This window comes from Schistocerca gregaria, chromosome 9 (assembly GCF_023897955.1).
Source record: "Schistocerca gregaria isolate iqSchGreg1 chromosome 9, iqSchGreg1.2, whole genome shotgun sequence".
Classification (NCBI taxonomy): Eukaryota; Metazoa; Arthropoda; class Insecta; order Orthoptera; family Acrididae; genus Schistocerca; species Schistocerca gregaria.
In genome coordinates, this window is record NC_064928.1 from 131307443 (window position 1) to 131328765 (window position 21323).

The following is a 21323-nucleotide window of genomic DNA, read 5'->3' on the forward strand; positions in this document are numbered from 1 at the left end:
CCTAAGTTTCATCGTAATTGAAAGAATGGCGTAGGCACCCATAGAGGAAAAATGAACAAGCAAATTTTCATTTTTATATGTTAGAAGATTCTTCTCACTGACTAATCCCAGTGATCATAGTTTACTCGATCAGTCTGTCTGATCTTCAGCAGTCACTCTGCTGTAACATCACGTTTCAAAAGCTTCTAATTGTTTCATTCTGTCTTTGCCATTGCCTGCTTTTCACATCCTTACTGAGCTGTTCTTCAAACACATCTTTAATTAATCTTTTTCTAGCCCCAAGATTCATATTTTTTATATTAGCAGCTGTTTTCTTTTGTACAAAGCTCTGTAGAGGTGCTTCATTTATAGTAATTCTAATTTGAATAATGGAAGGAGCAAAAGTAACTACGAACTATATAGTTGAGATGTCGAGCAAGCGACAAGATTGAAATGGTTGATAAGCTACTGAGTAAGAATGTGGTTATTGTGCATTCTGTCATTGTTTAAAAAGAACTGTATGATACAAAGCACTGGCAGCTATGAGATCACAGGTTTTTTATTAGTTTATTAATGATCGGAAGTTGAAACCTCCTGAAAATTAACGACAGTTAAAGGAAGTTTAGTGACAGGAGCAATAAGTAACAGAAATGTGCAAAAGTTATACAAAATGTTAGAAATGAATGAACAACACTTGACCTGGGCACCTATCACTCACCGAGCGAGGTGGCGCAGTGGTTAGCACACTGGACTCGCATTCGGGAGGACGATGGTTCAATCCCGTCTCCGGCCATCCTGATTTAGGTTTTCCGTGATTTCCCTAAATCGTTTCAGGCAAATGCCGGGATGGTTCCTTTGAAAGGGCACGGCCGATTTCCTTCCCAATCCTTCCCTAACCCGAGCTTGCACTCCGGCTCTAATGACCTCGTTGTCGACGGGACGTTAAACACTAACCACCACCACCACCTATCACTCATTACAGGTGATTTGAAAAACTAAATAAAGGACAACACCTTGCAAGGCAAACATGTAACCCTAAATGGTTCTCAAATATTCCTCATTCTTTGCTTCTTGGAAATGTGTCTGAACATCATAGTTATAGCAAAATTTGAATAGAGTGAGTTCCCCAGTGACTGGGTAACCAACAAAACCTAGAGAATTGCTCCAACACAAAATTTTTTGGTGATGTACCATGCATATACATGTAGATTTTGTTTTCTTGATCAAACTGTTACTGATGAGAAGTGCGCGCCTCACACCATGTCAGAGATCTGTGAGCAGTCTCTCAAGTGGCATCATTCATAATAACCCCCCAGAAAAGTGAAAACTCAACCCTAGCTTATGGCAGTTTTCATCTTTTTTGTGAAGCCCAAAGAGTTCATTGCTGGAAAACATTTTGGAAGTGATACTGAACTGAAGAATGCAGTAATCTAGTGATATGATGAACTGGCAGCAGTTGCTTATGACATGAGAATTGGAAAGCATATGGAAAAATATTGTAAATGCTTAAATAACAGAGGTAAAATGTAGAGAAATAAAGTAAGCTTCAATTTTGTGTCATGATTTTTTGTCGGTTTTCTCACATAAAATCCTGAAATCCACAGTTCAAAACAGTCAGGTGGTGCAGTATTATTTGATTTTTGAAAAGTATTTGACTTTGCCTGTACAGTAGCTATGTTTATTATCAAAATTACGATCATATGTGATATCGAGCAAAATTTGTGACTGGATAGAGGATTTCTTGATGGGGAGGATACAACATGGAGAGTTGTGAGCAAAATTAGAAGTGACTTCAGGTGTGCTCCAGGGAAGTGTGTTGCTGACCCTAGCTGTTCACTTTACACCATATTAATGACCTTGTAGGCATTTTTAAAAGTGGCCTCAGGCTTTTTGCAGAGGATGCAGTTATTAGAGCACTATGTAAAAATGATGCACAAATATTCCTTCAGACCTTGACAATATATAAAAGTGGTGCACAGATTGGTAACTTGCTTTAAATGTTCACAAATGTAGAATTTCACACTTCACAAAACAAAGAAATGTAGTATCTTATGACTACAATATCAATGAGTCACAATTGGAACTGTAGGGATCTAAAATGGGGTGATCACATAACCTTGTTGTAGGTGAAGCCAATGGCAGGTGTTGGTTCATTGGTAGCATGCAAGGACACTGTTTACAAAACAATATAAAATATATCGTGGAACAATGCGTACCAAATAGGACTAACAAAGGGTATCGAATGGTACAGCACAATCAATCACAATTTTTTTTCCCTGTGGTAGAGACCAACAGAGATGTAGAATAACCAGAACTGTCCGAGAGGCCCAAACTAGCCAGTGAAAATCTACTTAGACAAAGTTTGAAGAACCACCTTTAACAGAGGAATCTAGGCATGTGCAGACAGTGTTCCAAGTGCTGCAGTGCAGGCTGTATACATTGCAGGATGCTGAAATGTGGTAGGCATGTTCATTAATAGATGTGATTGTGAAGTATGCTGAAGAAAATGATAGTTCCATTTTCTGCCACCAGGCGAAAATGTAAGCAGTCAGAATGTTGTGTGGTTGTAGAAAAAGAGGGGAAATGATCAAACAGTTGATAATGATGGTTCTGGCATGTTTATTAGGATATGGCCACAAATTAGAACATGTGTTCAGTATGGTCTCCCAACTCAGCAACCCACTCCGTCCGTAATGCAGCATGTGCAGTAACTGCTCAAAACATATCCAGTGTATTCAGAGCAATATGTCTTTGTGTGCTGTCCTTCAGATTGGGACGAGTCCGGTTACGTCCATGATAGACACGATCTTTCAGATATCCCCCAACTGGAAGTCAAGTGGATTTGGATCAGGGGATCTGGAGGCCACACAGTTTGAAATTGCCAAGATATGATTGATTCGTTACTGAAGGTTTTGTAAAGCGAATAGTTCACCTGGCAAGTGAGACATGGTGCTGCCCCATCCAAAAATAGTGGTGTAACACAGTTGTATTCTTGCAAAGCTAAAATGACATGTAGCAAAGCTGGAATGACATGTTGCACAATGAGGTTCTCATAATGTGTAGGTGTCAGTGTTCACCTAATAGCCCCAAGAAAACTCTTCTAATAAAAATGGATCGAGAGTAAAGGAGCTTGTGAAACCACACCGCACAGTCACATAAGCTGAGTGCAGTGGATGCTCCTGCACAAGTGGTGGAGTATAATCCCTTATGTATGAGTTTTGTGCATTCACAACACCAGACAGAGTAAAATGTGCCTTGCCCATCCAAAGAATGTGCTCTGGTCACACATCACCCATTTCCGTGCATGCGGGCAAATTCACGGCATTGTAGCCTGTCTTAGGGCTTCATTTGGTGTACATTCTGTATCTTGTAGAGAGCACCACAAAACTTTTTGATTTGTTGACCACTGGAGAGACAATTCCCGTGACACAGCTGGAGCACTGGCTGCAAAATCTGAAGTATGTGCTCCGTAGTTGGCCATAGCTTCAGCAACTTCATCAGAAAGTGCCACGGAAATGGGCTGGCTTCCTCTCCCTGCTGCACCAAATAATTCACCTGTTGCTCCAGATCTCCTAATAATATTGTGTAGCCCATTTATTGACACGGGGCCTCTTCACAGCTGTTTACGTCAGCGCTATTCCTGCAATACATAGCTGCTATCGCTGTCATTCTGATAAAACAACTTGACCGGCAGTGCACTGTTTTGCTTCTCAATAGCCATCGTGTTTTGTATGGAAAATGTCAAACTACTTAACCCTCTACATCAACAGTCAGTTCAGAAAAGACATCAACACATGCCGAGAGACAGAAAGTGTACTGACATCAAACCTGGAAGCATTTAACATTCTGACTGTTTACAGTGCCATATTTCACGATGGTAGAAAGTGGAACCAATAACTTTTTCGGCATACTGTGCAAGCAAACTGACTAATGAACACACCTGTGATGTTCCAGTATTCTGTGATGTCTTCACCCTCCAATACAGCACTCAGAACACCATTCGTTTAATTATAACCACCCAGTACTATGACCCATTGGGATCAAAAAGACAAGACAGGACTAGACTAATTACAGTACGTTCAGAGGCCGATGACCGATCATCCTTTGTGTGCTCCTTGAGAGAATGGATCGGGAAGTAGCCCGAATAAATTTTTCACTTATTGTTTGTATGGTTTGATGGAGACATTTCCCCAGCCAACTACCAATTTTGAATAAGTTTAAATGTACACTTGTTCATTCATGAACAGATTGTAACAAAAGTGAAATGCTTTAGCTTCATTCCACTGTTTTCGTTTGGTTATTTCAGGAAGAATTCCTCAACAAAGTGATGCACAGTGACCTGCCAGTCATCGTAAACTTTCACGCAGAATGGTGTGAGCCGTGCAAGATACTCTCACCACGCCTCAAGGAACTGGTTGAACCCCTCGAGGACATAGTACTTGCAGTTGTTGATGTCGAAAACAATGTAGATCTTGTGCACACTTTTGAGGTAAGCACCTCGTCCGGTGAGATTTTGTGGAGTCACATATCACTATTCCCACAACTTCTTGATTCATCCATTATAGTGAAATACAGAGTTATTACAAATTATTGAATGAGTGATTACAAATCATTCAATAATTTCATAAAGCTGTATATGTTAGCCATAAGGTATTAACCTCAGTACCACAACATGCTCAGTAATGTAAGTGTAGTCATATGCAGTATCAAACAAAATTTGTGACTGGATTGAGGGTTTCTTGGTGGGGGGACTTAGCATTTCATCTCATATGGGAGTCAACATATATATAATTAATTTCTGGTGTGCTTCAGGAAAGTGTGTTGACCTTTTACTGTTTAAATTGTATATTAATGAGCTAACAGACAATATTAATAGCAACCTCAAACTTTTTACAGATGACTGTAACTGTAATGAAGTACTATCTGAGAAAATTGTAGTACATAGAATTTTTGTTTTCGATGTCGGTATTCCAGTTGCTGTGGGTTTATTTATCGATTGTCATTTTTAATTTGTAGGTCACTGTTGCTATTTTAGTTTTAGGTATTGTCATTTTGTCATTTGGAGATAGGGAGTGCCAATGGAAACATCGAAACATTTTCAACATATTGTTCCATTTGAATTCAGTGGAGGGGTGACAGCAGCGGAGCAGCCTGAAACACCTAGTCCTTCTGAACCCAGTGATCCCAGACATTGACCACCTCCTCTTTGGTGGCCCCATCCACTCATCTGGCCACATTCAACCTACCAATATTTTGATAGCTGCCATCACCTCCACACCAAGAAGCCCCTCCCATACAGCTAGTGATGGTAGTGACAAGAACTCAGAAGGGCTTTCACAGAGCTGCACTCGTCCAGACCTACTCCACAGACAGATCTCCTCTACCATATCCCCCAAACATTGCAATCCTCTCACAACCCCCGCGAATAAGCTATTAAGGAGTGTACCCTTCATCACCAAGTACCATCCCAGACTGGAAGAACTGAACCACACCCTTTGCCAGGGCTTTGATTACCTATCATCATGCCCTGAAATGAGGCATATCCTACCCGGGATGTTTCCAACCTCTCCTGGAGTGGTGTCCCAACACCCACCCAATCTCCATATCCTCTTAGGCCATCCTTATGCCACTCTAAATCCCACCCCCTTGCCAGAAGGATCATATCCCTTTGGAAGACCAACGCACAAAACCTGCCCAATCCACCTACTTAGCGCTTCCTATTCCAGTCCTATCACAGGTTTGTACTACACCATCAGAGGCTGGGCCACCTGGAAAGCACCCATGTCATTTATCAGGTCAGCTTTGGTCACTGCACAGCTTTTCATGTTGGTGTTATTATCAACCAGCTGTCCACCATGATGAATGGCCGCTACCAAACTGGCCAAGAGCAAAGTAGACCATCCTGTGGCACAACAAGCAGCTGAATATAACACACTTGATTTCAATGGCTGCTTCACTACCTGAGCCATCTGGATCCTTCCCTCCACCACCATCTTTTCTGAACTGTGTAAATGGTAGTTATCCTTATGACACATTCTCTGCTCCAGAAATGATCCTGGTCTCAGCCTATGACAACCTAATGTCCCACACTCTCCTCCCACCAGCAGTTCTGCCCCCAGTATCCTATCACCCTCTCCCAATCCATGTCCCCTCACTCTTGTTGTACACTGCTCTCTTCCAGTGTACCCACCAGTCTTTTCTCCTCTCTGCACATCTCCTTTCCAACTCTTCATTCGCTCCTCCCCCCACAGCATCCTGACGCTGTGCATGGCATAGTAGAGAATATTTCATGCATGCTCGGCCAGACACCACTCTTTACTCCCTCCATCCATACACTGCTACTTCATCACTCACCCTTCCTGGCCTCACTTTGGATTGCTGCTTTCAAAACGCACCAGTTTGTGTAGTCGGAGCAGCTGGGAATAGTGGTCATGTTTGCGTGAGGTGTGCGAGCTTGCTTTTTATTTTTATTTATTTATTTATTTGTGTGTGTGTGTGTGTGTGTGTGTGTGTGTGTGTGTGTGTGTGTGTGTGTTTGTGTGTGTGTTGTTCTCCTTTCTTTTCTGAAGAAGGCTTTAGCCAAAAGCTCAGTGTGTAACAGTCTGTTTGTTGTGACTGCCCACAACTCTACATGTTATCTTTATTGTGAGTAGCAATCTGTCTTTTACATGATTATTGATCACACTATCTGCTAAGATACTAACAAATGTACAATTTTGGTAAACATTTTTGGAATACAGTGATCAATAGATTATTATATTTTGACTAAAGTTCAGTCTTGATCACACCATTTATGTCTCAATGACATAGGTAACCGGTTTCTGTTATTTTTACAAAACCATCATCAGACCCATGGTTTCCTTAGGATGGTAGGTGGAGCTCTCCTCAGCTGCTACGAAGTCATCAGTTGACTTCATAGCAGCTGAGGAGAGCTCCACCTACCATCCTAAGGAAACCATGGGTCTGATGACGGTTTTGTAAAAATAACAGAAACCGGTTACCTATGTCATTGAGACATAAATGGTGTGATCAAGACTGAACTTTAGTCAAAATATACTAACAAATGTGTTGATAATGTACAAATGTTTTATATGTAACAGTAATCAGAAATCTTTTAAATCTTCAGAGGCAATTTTTTTGAGTTTTCTTGAAAATAGAGTTATGCTGCTGTAGGAAACTGATGTGGATATTCTGATCTTCAAATCCTATTAAGCACAAAGAAAATTGGAGAGAGCCACTCTGTAGTGCCCTTTTTGAGATTGAAACATTAATATTACAAGTGTAATATTAACATAAATAATGATACTAAAGTTTGTCTTTTCTCTGTTTTTAAACATTTTTTTATTAGTGACAGTGAATGGTGAATGATTGTTGCAGTTATGGAGGACCATTTTTAGGATTTGTAGATTCTTGATCTGAATCGATGATGTGTGCCCTACTGGGGAAAACGTGACAACAAACACACAAAGTAGCATTTTAGAGCAAGTTTTGAATTAAAATCCAGTAATGCTGCATATGAGGTTTATCGTTTAACCCTTTCAGGCCTGAATTTTTTCTGGATGAAGAAAATTTTTTATTTGTGTGATAGTGCTCGTAGGTGATTTTTTTAATGATTTTAGATGCAAGATTTATACAAAAATATATGTACTCATTTTCAAATATGCTTTGTGCACATTTGATTTCATTTTATGGACCAAAGTAAAGTAACTAGTTATGAAATATTTTCTATTGTAATAAATAGTAAAATGATCATTCGACAATTATTAAGCAAAATAACAATAACAATATTCAATTATGCAGTGGACTATAGTGAACCAACTATATACGTGTATTCTGGTGGTCACAAGTTGCTGTGCTGTGCTACATTGACTAGCTGATATTTTCATAGTGATGCCCAACAGTTGGCAGCACTTCCACATGATGAAAATGTTGAACATTTTCAAATGTATAACTCATGTTTCCATTGGGAAAATACTTCTGTTAGAGTTAAGACACAGTAAAAGTTAATGTACAGAATTGCAGCCAGAAGGTCTGAAAGGGTCAATTGTCTAATGATGTTTGGTTTAATGAGTTCATGACATTAAAAAATTGAAATCATTAGAGCATTCAACACAATTTATTAACATTGCTGTGAACAACTATATTTTTAAAAAGAATAAAAAATGTATATCTGCATTTTAATTTTAATAGTAAAGTATTGTAGTTATAAGCAAACATTTTCTTAGGCTAAAACAAGATAAGGAACAATATGCATCAGCAAAACAAATTTTACCGTATTCAGTTCAAACACAATAGCCTACTTTCTGAAATAACCTGCCTTAAAATGAAAGTTTTAAATAATTTTATTGTTTAATTTATTTTCACCTACACTTCTTGTAAAGTATCTCTCAGCACTGATCAAACTGAAATTATTGAGCCTGTCTTGTTAACTATTAGGTTTGGAGCTTCTTTTTGATTAACTTTGATTTTGAAGGTAACCTTTCTCCACTGCCATTTGTGATCATGAGTAAGCAGATTTGATGTTAGGAAAACACCTTTGACATTTTATGGGTACCAATTTGGATACTATGAGGTGTGGAAAAAAATCACTTTCGCAAAACTTAACTCGTTCTGAACTGCCAAAATTCCATTAAGTTTTGTTGTTTTGCCAACTTATGTCCGTGTGTTTGACTGGGAATTTGATGTGAAAGAGCGTGGGTTTTGAGAGGTGAATGTTGACTTAATTTTCATCAGCTGTCTACAGAAATTGCAGGAGAATAAGCCCATAAGAAATAATCTTCTTTACATCCTTCACAGTTATCATGACACGATTAAACATAATGAGTAATGCTGTGGATGCATATTGAAATTACTTTCATACTTTGTCATTGTTATTGTACACAGTCATTTGAAATTTGCCTGTTGAGTCTTTATGAAATTTATGTTCATTGTTTCCTCGTTCGACCTGTGTGTGCCCTTCGTTTCTCATTGCCATTCAGGATTTTCTTGTGTAGTGTTTCAGCCTTTTTTCTATTGGCATCCTGTTCCATCTCTCTCTGTATTCAGTTACATTTCCTCATTAATAATGTGTCCGTTCAACACATTTGAAACATCTTCATTCTTTATTAAATTTCTTCTTGTGCTTTTTTTCCTCCTCTAAAGATTCTTATCTCAGCTGCTTGTATTTTTGTGACATATTTCTTTTTATTTATCCAACTAGCCCTCCCATACAGTGTTAATAGTATCAGTATAATTTTATAGAATTTAATTTTTGTATCCTTTTGGATTTTGTAGTTAAGTGAGTGTATGGCCATATTTTTATGAGTGAACGACTAGACCAATTCAGTAGTGAGAGACTGTATTACCAGTCAGTGTATTAAATGTACACACGTTTTGAACAGTTTTCACTTTCAGATAATATACAGGGCGAGTCCGGAGGAATTATAGAGTATGTGCTTTGAAGGGTGATCCTGAACAAAAAAACTTCAAATTAAAATATGCACTTTTCTTAACTGTATTCGAATACAGCTGTTTTCATGGGTGTCAGTTACAAGCCCTTCACCAGCATTCACATGCTAATATAACTGACATTAGGCTACATAGTGTTGTCTTAACTGACCATTTCAATGTGCACTTTATCTGTGCTTGATGCGTTGATGAGTACTGCAAGTGTACATGTTGTTTACTTCACATCTCGGTACTGCAGTCATTGCACCAATGTTCTGCAGTGTTATTATACATACAGTCGAAACAGTACGGACCAGTTTAGTGAAATGCCGCAGGTCTCCACATATGCAGAGTATGGTGACGTTGATCTTTGTCTGTGGTCGTTGCAGTGGGAATTCAAAGGCTGCTGTTCAAGAATACAAACAATGATTTCCTAACAATCGATTCCAAATAGCAGGAAATCTGGCAGGGTGTTTGACAGAATTCATGAACATTCTAGTATGCTTCCCAGTGTACGTGGTGTATCAGAACATTCCATCTGACACGATATTAGTGAAGTTGAGAACGTTCTTGAAATGGTATAACACAGCGCAACTACCACCTTTAGAAGAACTGCTGTACAGCTCTGTATCCTACAAACTCGAGTAATGCATACAGCACACGATTACGGTCCACATCCGTATCGTCAGCAGAATGTGCAACATCTGCACGTAAGAGATAAAGCCAAACGAAAGGAATTCTGTCAACAGATCATTGCCAATGAACGCTGTATTCCACATATTCTGTTCACTGACAAGTCAGCATTTATCTGCAATGGCATCAATAATGCATGCAACTCTCGCATCGTCAGATAAAAATACGTATGCTACTGTGGAAACAAATCTTCAGTGACATTTCTCAGTGAATGTGTGGTGCAGTATTAGTGATGATCAACTCGTCATTCCAGTTGGTTTGGACAACTGTCTTAATGAAGTACAGTATCTCCATTTCCTTCAAAATATGTTACCAGAAACTTGAGGACACACAATGTCATACGCACTTTTAGCATGACACGTGTCCTGCACATTCTGTACAGCCAGTGATGCAGTACATCACTGTCAAGTATCCTGGGTATTACCCTTTGTGAGGTTGGCTTAAGAGCGAAGTCTATAATCGCAGAGTGGACACACAGGAGGAACTTCTCCCTTGTATTTTACATGCGTGTGCTCAAGTAAAGGACTATATGAATGAACTCAGATCAGCAACGCAGTAGCTGTGTACTAGAGCTGGAAAATGCATTGATTGCACTTTATGGTGGACTTTTTAAACATCTGTTGTGGGGGAAATGCACACAATTAAACTAAACATTAGGTCCCAATGTTTCATTTTCTATCATTTGCATTTGTCCTGTCCCCATTGTTTCCATTAGTTTCCTTGGAAACTGTTAAGAATATGATGTCTCTTTTTTTTTTTCCTCCAAATCACCAGTACTATCATCCTTCGTAACGTGTCCTGGGGTATAGTTACAGCATCCATGAGGACTCTGCAAATAACATTTCACAAAGAGATTGTTATTAAAGTGTACAGGACTTTGTATTCCATTAGTTTTCTTTGACCTCGGACACGATTGCACCAAATTACATTCCATTGTACACCAACAGCTATCCTCACCTGTATTTGCTGAAATGATGTATTGTGTGTGGTTTGCTGCCAAACTGTGTGATGAGAGAGAACCTTTTACAAATGCAAACCAGTTTGTTTTTTCTATAAAAACTTTCAAACAACCTTGTTGTTGTGGAAAGGCAATTTTAGTAACGAGTGTAAGATGCTGATAAAATTACTTCTCCTGTTTTTGTGATGAATATCACTCAAACGTATGTGAATCATTGCCTGTAAAATAAAAAAGTATCTAATTTTAAGTACGAATTTTCCATGTACGCATTACAATTCTGAGAAATTTATTTGCAGTTTCACATTTTCCTTTACCTTTCCTTTTCATAGCCTGTAATGAAATCGTTGAAAAGTACTTATTTTAGTTCATTTGCAGTGTAAGTAATGCAAAAATTGAAAGTGAAAAAAGTTTCCACATAACAACTCAGTCCCAATGCCCCTTGAATTTCCATTCCATAACATTTCCACTGCGCTGACAGCTGCCTGAAAATTACACGAACATAAAAGGCTCATGCTTCACCCAGCATGTGATTTTTTTCTATATACTTTGCCATTTGGAGCTCCTACTCCTGTAACTTTCATTCCTGACTGAGTCCTGCATATATAATTTGGATGACATGTAGGCAAATTCCTTGTTAGTTATAATACAAAAGCACAGTACTAGTAACTGTGTCATGGGGAATGTTATAGTTCATAATTTGGTTCCAAAAAAAAGGAAGGAAAATTAAATGTAGCAAACACAAAAATATTTCACAGTGCAGTAAATTGTTAAGTTGATGCATGTCATAGCTGAAGATTGTGTATGTTCCTGGCTCACTTCGGTTTTGGCGGGGAAGCTATTCTGCAGTTTTGTTCCAGCATAATTTATTAAAACAAAGACTTGGCAGTGTGATCAAGTGCAGTACAAACCTAAAAATTGCATTTGCAATCCTTCGTTACCCTGTAGCAATAAAAGTTGTATATGAGTTGTGACATTGAAAACAGGCAAAATGCCTTTGGGTGATCTACTCAAGGGCTTAATAGAAGTAAATACTAGAAATTGAATGCAAATTTTTTAGAGAGTGTATATTCGCGAAAAAAATTTGTTCTGTGCATCCGAATGCTCACTCTGTGTGTATTGCAACTCTATTGGGTGCTCTTTGGTCTTATACATAGTGCTAACAGTTTGCCTTTCAAGGAGGACAGGAGACACATTTCCCCTCGCTTTCCCAGTGTAGGACATTTGCACTGCATTTGATGTGCATCATTCTTTTGTCTGTCTTCTCATTTTCACCAGTTAATGTGTAATTTACCAGTTTGATGGGTCAATTTTTGTGGTGGTTGTAATCATGGTAAACTTGGTCATTCCAGGTGAAGGCTGTACCAGCAGTAATTGCCATCAGAAATGGAATAGTGGTGGACAAATTTATCGGACTAGTAGACGGTGAGATGATAGACAAGTTGATTGCTGAATTATCCCGAGGAGCCAAGCCTGAATCTGACGGTAGTGACAGCAAGCAGTGATCACCTGTGATACGCAGTGCCGAGGTTACTTTGAAGTTTGGACGTCATGCTTGTTGGAATCATAGAATATGGCTTCTTGTAAGCATTACTCAGATCTGTAGTGTATTTGACAATGGAGGCATATTTAATGCCATAATTGTTTGCATACCAGAAAATGCTCGTGTGGGCATATTTGTTAGCATATAGTTTCACTTTATGGTGCAGTGTCTTTTTCTTGTGTGTAGAATGTTTGACAAGTCCTATTTATTAAATAATGAATAATGATTAGTCACTGTGTACTTCAAGATACAGGGAACTGATTATAAACAATTTACTCCTCTCTAATATTGTGTGTGTTTTCTAAAACTAGTAGTTGTAGCCATAGTCACAGTAATACCAGTAGATACTAATTTTGTGAGGTCCTGCTTACAATAGATTTACAGAGATGTGCACGGGTATAAGTAACACTGACCCCAAGTAGTAATTATCTGAGAAACGTCTGCATTTGTTGTTTCACAACACAGAGCAAGCAGATGTATGATGCAGCATCTTGAGAAGAGTGCTTACAAACAGAAGGAAAAGTATAAATCTTTGAACTTTTGAAACTAATGCTTCTTATAGAGTTGTGGAACGGCAGTGGAAAAGAAGAAAAGACTGTTATACAATAGACACATTTCGTATGGTCAGTAAAGGCACAAGAGAAAGACAATAAACATTGCTCACCTGTTTTGTTGCCTTACTTTGGGCTATAAAAAACAACCAGTTTCTCTATCCACAGAAAGTCATGTATTGCATTATAAGTACCCAGATTGCATATAGTGGTGGTATGTCATTGTTCTTATTTTCACTCAAAGATTTATATTAGAACTTGTGTTGTGAAAACGTTGTGCACTCTATAGAAAGGACAATGGCACTGGTAATGTGTAGGACTGATCTTGAGTGAGTGGAATATGTTGAAATACGAGACTGCTTATGCTGTGACGAGTGCCAAAGGTATTATGTTGTGCATATGCTTGGAGCTACAGTGACTGCATAGGATCATAGAAACGTTGTACACCTCAGAAATTTGCTCTTGTGTTTTCTGTGAGTGAGCTTCTCACTTCCTCACTTGAAATCTCTTTCCCCATGTACTTAAGTGTTCTCCCCTCCCCCCTTCTCTCTCTCTCTCTCTCTCTCTCTCTCTCTCTCTCTCTCTCTCTCTCTCTCTCTCTCTCTTATCACGCCTGTGTGAGAAGTAGCAACATCCACACTGCTTATAAATTAATCATCTTTTGTGTGTCATTTTCACCTTCCAAAGTGAGCTCAGATATCTCTTTTTGTAATTTCTGCTTTCTCTGGGTTTTTTTCCAACCCATGCCAGATCGTTATGTATATATTGTTATTCGATACTAGTCTTTTGACCCCAAAAATGTTGTACCTGCCATACTGCAAGTATCATTGCTGGGGAATTTCCATTGTCACTACGTAAATTGTATTGATCTTTATGAATAACAGCAGTGCAGCTATTTACAGTTGCTTCTCAGTGCAGCTACAACTGTTATTTCAAGACTGCTGTGTTGCTTTTCAACACAGAGCAGGTTAAACACAAAAGACTGATGTACCTCCAGCCATATTATTTAAAGACACGTACACATTTTTCTGCACAATGCAGAAATTCAACAGAAAGAAGAGAGAGTTGTGTTGAGTAATAATAGTGCTAGATAGAAAAAAATAGAGAAGACGATGGGAGCAGTTTGTGGTTCAATGATGTGCTCCCAGCAACTTTGAAATGGCATCGTAACTTTTTCAGACAATTGTAGAGGATGTAGTTCATACAAATATTACAGATTATTTTATTAAACTTCTACAAGAATAGTGTTTTTTTTTATGAAGAAATCCACAGAACTTCAATTGAAGTAAGCCTTTCTATAGGAATACTTTGGTTAACATGTAACTAGCCAACCTATTTCACACAGGTTAATGGCTCCACACAAGTGGTTGTTAGTTGAGCCTCATTTCTATTCCTCTTCTTCTATTATTGATAAGTCCCGTAATATTTGCAGGAGACATCCTACTGGTAACATTAAAATTACACAATTGAGTGCTGGGCTGGATAACATAATTTCCATTCCAGTAGTAACAGCATTGTTAGTGAGAAATCTTCCAGACACATAAAACTTTATTGATGTTCCTGTAAAATATTTGTTATCTTTGGGCAGCTTGAAGCTATGAACAAACTCATTGTAGTGTTACGACAAGTTCAAATTGCATAATTGGCCTGTTTACAAAGTTCAGTGGTTTTTCTTAAAAGTATGATAATTTCTTAAAATGATTATAACCATTTTCATCAGCATTTTGATAACTATGACAGTTATAGAGGAAGTACATGATGCTCTCTGCTTCCCACACTTGATGTTCCCGTGTTCTAAACAGATACATCTTTGACAGCAACTCAAATCTCAGTTTTTGCCAGACTGCTACAATGTAATTTAGTGAGTAACGCCTTTCTTATTCATTACAGTATTGTAATGTGATTAGCATTGTGTTCATATATAACAACCATTATTTGAAATTACATAAAACTAAAAATCTTGGTTATCAGAAGGTGCTAAATGAACATTGTGATGTAATAATGCAAGTATACTATTTCAAACAGAGGTATCAAAATATGTTTCAGTGCTAGAACAATGTAATTATTGTGTTTTTTAGTAAATGTGTAGTTTCTGAACATCTGTACTGATTGTACCACTATGTAAACAAAAATATGGTAATGTGTCTTTGTAATAGCTACTTAAACTAGAACAAAATTATTTATTTGCAGAATGTGTGATAGAAATAGATTGTACTGCATTATATACATAAGTTCTTGTGATTTCAAGACAAACATATTTGTATTTTCAGTGTGTGATGTGCTAGCATAATATCTGCAACATTAAAAAAAAAAAAAAAAGAAAAAAAACATGAAAAATATTAAAATATTTATTAGTAGTCTATAATGAATGCACAATAATTATATGTCTCCATTCACCATATTTCTGGTTACTGCAACAGCCCTGTAATGTATGAATCTCTTTTGTTGATACACATAAAGCACATTGACACTGTTTTAGTTCTGTTGCTGTTGTATTTGGGATACATGGGTTAGGTTCAGGTGCATATGGTGAGCATGGTAGAAGATGCTAAAATATGTGTGACTTAATTTAGCAGGGCGTTGTTCTAGTACAAAATGTATTCATAGCGGTCCGTGAAAGCTGATCACTTTCTTGGACTGTAGTTCATCAGATTATTCAGTGAATGGTGTATTCTACACAAGTGAACAAAGCCTGACTCATTACAAGCCACTGCAGTATCAGCAGATGGAGACAAAATGTTATGTGAGAGTAAACTTCATTTTACTGTGTATGCTGCTGCATTCCATAGCCTGTGAGCAATCGTGTATCTTTTGCCATTCTGATGGGGAAAAAATGTTTCTTAGAAGATATATATTCCATCATTCAGTCGAGTTGGCAAATCTGTTCTCCAGCTTATATTAAAAACACATGAGGTGTGAAGGACAGCAGTCATAATCTTGTTTGCTGTCAGCATTGCACATGCAGACTGTGAGATATTGTTTGCAATTTGTGTGGGTTTGATTGCTGGCATTGGTCTTTTAAGTATACTCCATTTATTGACACCTGTGCAACACTTGTGTGTAATGTACATCCTCTTAATGCTTCTCATGGTGCTGGGTGGAATCTAGGCAATAAGGCCATCACTCACAGCATTTGACCAAAGATAACAATATTGGCCTTTAGTTTGGTGCAAGAAAATTGAATTGTCAACATAGGAAATACGAGGCCTATTCGATAAGTAATGGCTGTGCTGTAAAAATATACATATTCATTAGAAAACTTTTATTGGCCGTTTTACCTTCTTACAAGTTTACTTCCCTATTGCACGTAATTACCGCTCACTTCTCAGCACATTTCTTAATGTAGCAGCACCCTCTCCAACCCTTCTGGACATAAATTCTCCACTTGGGATTTGAACCTGTTAACAGCATCGTACAGTTCCCTTTATCTCCAAACTGATTCTGCATATCTGTCTCTCATCATCCGTGATAATGTGGAAATACAAGCAATCTCCATCTTGTTGATAGTGCACCAGAAATGCTCACCCAGTTGAAATTCTTTAATCTTTGTGCTAGTCAGTAAACAATTGTGGTAGTCACCTTGCACATAGTTTGTAATATACGAGGTTTTCTGTGACCATTGTGTGAATATCGGTCAGTCCAACATGGAAAAAATTCATCAGGCAGTGCACTAATTGTTGGGAAGATTGTAATTTTTGGCCCACATGTTGCAGCATTTCATTGGTGTAGATACTGCTCCTGCAACTGTAAAGGCAAATGCTCTACCATGACCTGTCCTCACAGCTTTAATTCCGACAGTACCTCATCTCCTACCTTCCAAACTTCAGAGAAGCTCGTCTGCATACCTTGCAGAATTAGCACTCCTGGAAGAAAGGATATTGCGGAGACATGGCTTAGCCACAGCCAGGGGGATGGTAGAGCACTTGCCCGTGAAAGGCAAAGGTCCCGAGTTCGAGTCTCACTCTGGCACAGTTTTAATCTGCCAGGAAGTTTCATTCAACAAATGGCTTCATTCATCTTTGTTCTGAGTAGCTAACATTTAAATATAAGGAAAATGCCACTATGTTTCAAACACACCTTTTGCTCTGTTACACACACACACACACACACACACACACACACACACACACACACAACAAATGCACTGGAAAATTCTATTGTATATGTACCATATCCAAGTTTGGTAGAAATCTAAGAATCTACAGGCATTATAACAAAGTCTCAACATTGTGGCAGAAAGCTCCCAGCAAAGGATGCTGTACCGACATGGCTCAGATGTTAACTGCCTCTCTAATGACCTCGCCATCAGTTGGAGATTCAGCCCCAAAATCCCTCTAAGTGAACTTGCTCAATCTTTGTCGCCCACTTCCAAAGTCATCCAGACAGTAGTTGATATTGATCTACCTTACCCATACCACACGAGTTTGTTTACAGTATTGCCACTTCATATACCAGATCCTGCACTGCCATTCAGCAGCATTACATCTCAAATAACAGACATCTAGTATGCCACATTTGTACCTGCACTTCTGCAGTTTTACTGCTTGTCCCAAGTCACATGCAACTACTATTGACAGCAGCTACAGTCACAAGGAGTTCCTGTACTACTTGCTGTATTGCAGTTTCCAGTGCTTGCATTGTTAAGATGTGAATTGTCCCATAAAGATTGCAAGAATTTATGTACTCAACCATTGCTTTGTTCACCCTACAATCATAAAAAAACAGCTTCAAAAACTTCAAGCCAGTAGGAAGCATCATTTAAAGAACCACAACAATAATTATGTGGTGCATCAAGCAGTATGCCACATATTTCTTTGAAATTGTAAGTAATGTACCATTCTACACTAATGTTGGAGCAATATGACAATAATGAAGTTTCTTTGTTGACTATACATTTAGCTCATTGAGAGAATAAGAAATGCAACACAAGAGCCTTATGTCTTCTGATAATTTATTGTGTAACTTCTAATCAAAGTACATGATTTCACAAATTTAATTTCTTTATACCTGAGTGTGTTCAATGCTTTAAAATCCTTTCATCTCCAGTGCATTATTTATTGCCAATTTTGAAGTTTTTGACTTCCTTTAATAAAACTGAAATAGATTTGTATTGAGACATTACATATTTTTATATATTTTCTTTTTACTTTCAGGATCTAGACCTGTGTAACTGATGATGAAGTAGCAACAATAATCACTCATAATATTACAGATCTGGTATAATAAAGCTGTGTATTATGAAAAATAAATACTTTGCATTAAAAGTCTCTCCTTCTAATTGCAGGACATACATTTTATCATACTTAATGATGAAAATAAAAATGAGACATTTCTGTAATAAAGAGGCTAACAGAGTGCTCGCCAGATGGATAACAGTTCATAATTAAGGAGAACTGAACTAATGTCACAGTATATCCTCGCTTGATGTTCAGCTGTGAACAACAAGAACTTAAATTAAATGCGTCTGCTGGTTTAATATGGTTTCTGGATTCAGAACTCAGGAGAAACTGCACAGAGGTTTAGTTTTCACTCAAAGTCTTAACCAACATTAATATTTTCCTGCTCATAAGATCCTGTAGCAGTAAAACAAATTTCTCTCTGTAGAACACTGCGCTGGTTTGTTGTTATTTTTTAATGTGGTACTTTCTGGCAACTCTAAAATTAACTTTTTCTTGTATCTTTTTAAGTAAATTGTCTTCACAGATCAAATTGAGAGTCTACATTTTAAATTAATATCTATACTAGGTTAGGTCAGTGTTTGCCAACCAATACCAGTACTCTAACTTTGCCTTTAAAATATTATCAAGAATTTATATTCCCATTTTTATCATTAGATGTGTAGCTGGGGCTAAATATGCAAGCAGGATTTGCATATTATACTGCTCAGTGATCTATTGCCATTATCATTATCCAGTCCAATTGCTTGATGGTGTGGTGTATGAGACGGCATGGAACATGGGATCCCAGCAGATTCTTCCATTTCTGTCGATCTTGAGCTTCCCAATGCCAACTGAATGTAGCTGCTCGTCTGTCGACTGGTCCTCTCCTTGGTCTTCTTTAGGTAACATGAACTCCAATGTTGCAGTGTTTTGACCATTTGCCCCCCTTTCTTTGAGCAACAAGACCATCCCACTGTTGTTTCTGTGTATTTATTCTTTTCATTATGTCACTGACCTTTATTGTGTATCTGATATCCACTACTTTTGTTCTGTCTTTCTCTGTGTAGCCCAACACTGATCTTTCCATGCCTCTTTGAGTTCCTATGTGTTTATTAACAACAAGCTTGTTTAATGCCCATCCCTCACAGCCATAAGTTATTACAGTAATGCAGATTGATTATAAACTGTTTTCTTCAACTTAGCTGACATCTTTGACTCATAAACTGAAGAGTATCATTTGTAAGCTTGCCCGTCCAATTTAATATGTCAGAATATTTCTAATTTTAAGTCTCCTTTCATCTTTACAAGTTGACCCAAATAGACATAGACCCTTTGCAGATATGTTCTTCCAACACACACATTTCCCTATAGTGGCCATTCATTTTAGACCAGCTTCCCATATATATAAAATTAGGATGTCCATTTGTCACATACTTCCCACAATAGCCCCCTTCTCCCCCCCCCCCCCCCCCCCAAAGTATTCCATTGTCACTCAGATGTCACGTTTTTTGTGGTTCCACTTGGCTAAAGTATTTCATGCTACCAGATGTTTGATTTGCAATTTACTACAGATTGTGCATCTATATACGCTACTGTGTTGTTGTTTCAAGTCACATTAAGACCAAGAAATGTCACAAGAATATTCAAACGAAAAGGCACTTCTTGATAAACCATGTAAAAGTGAAACTTACAGTAACAGTGCAACAGAAAAATTGTAAGATATGATTTGGGGTCATTTGAGTGCATGATTCAATTTTGTCTGTACAATTTGTATCTCATTTTATCCTTAATTGTCCCAGAGCTTTTTCAAACTTTTTAAAATGCCACATTTTTTAATGGATATGAAACATATATCCTAAAATAGAACATCATCATCAGCAAAATTTGAGGTATTTAAGCTCTTTCCCACTGCTTTCATTCCCTTTGTTTTCCAAGTCAGTTTAGACATTGTTTTTTCCAGGACTACAAAAATAATTTTGAAGATATAGTCACCTTGTTTTACACCCTTTCCAAAAATCCGTTGGTTTCTTCAACAACAGTCATAAATGCTGTTGAGGTTTTGTATATGATATATAAGATTTTAATATAACCCTGATCTACTCCTTGTTTTGTTAGAGCCTGAAACACAGCTGTGTGATTGAATCAAATGCTGTTTTAAAATCTTTAATGGCAAGGCAGAGAGGTAGATAGAATTCATTTGTTCTACTAATTGTTTCATGAAGAGTGAGAATATTGTCAGTTTTGCTAAATCATATGTGGAATCTAGTTTGCTCTGTTGGTTGAGTGACATCAAGTAAGTATCAGTCTGTTAGCAAAAATTCAAATGAAAAGAAGACAGGTAAGGCAATGGCTCTTTGTATCTTTAATATTAGCATTCTTAAATATGAGGATCACTTTGTGTTTATTCCAATCTCTTGGTAATGTTCCACCATGCAAAGAACTTGAAAATATTTCAGATAAATGCTGTATACCCACATCAACAAAAGTTTTGCATCATCCCAATTTGTCATGTCGATGTGTTACTACTGAAACTTCCAGTACCAATCAGAAGCTCACCCCTAACTTTGTTTACAAACATACACACAGTTACCATGAGTGCCACAAATGGGTAGAATGCCACACTCAAATGGATTGCAGCATTTCAGTTCAAAGTAAAGCGCCAGAAGGAATGCATTAGAGACGTCTGTGGCACAATAGAGTGAACATTCATCATATCACAAAGGACAATTGCAACCAGTGATGGGGTCCACATCGTCACATTAAGTGCAGAAGGGTTGTCGACAAAGGAAGTTGCTCTGTGTATGTACCAGAGTCAACGTGATTTGGTGCAGAAATGGAGTCAGTTTCAATTACCAGGCAGTGTTGAGGATTTACATTGCATATGCTGTCCATGTTCAACAGGTGCACAGGGTGATAGATATCTGTGACTTGTGAGTCAACGAAACTGTGGGCTGAGTGCTCCAGAAACGAATTCAGCATTTGAAGAGACTACAGAATGTCGTGTATCGCATGAAACT

At 37.9% G+C, this 21323-nt stretch overlaps 1 protein-coding gene across 2 annotated transcripts in view; it reads left to right on the top strand.

Annotated features, from left to right (window-relative positions):
* The window catches only part of LOC126291899 (thioredoxin, mitochondrial), a 31645-nt gene extending 13256 nt beyond the window's left edge, over positions 1-18389 (top strand). The window contains exons 2-4 of one of the 2 annotated variants that reach the window (XR_007551910.1): positions 4286-4468; positions 12406-12636; positions 18301-18389. Coding sequence is in view for 1 of the 2 variants with exons in the window: in XM_049985627.1 (XP_049841584.1) it covers positions 4286-4468; positions 12406-12558 (336 nt within the window). In the remaining variant the exon portion in view is untranslated. Of the gene's footprint in view, positions 1-4285; positions 4469-12405; positions 18258-18300 lie in introns of those variants that run through there. The other variant, XM_049985627.1, reaches the window with a different exon arrangement.
* Positions 18390-21323: the final 2934 nt, after the last annotated feature.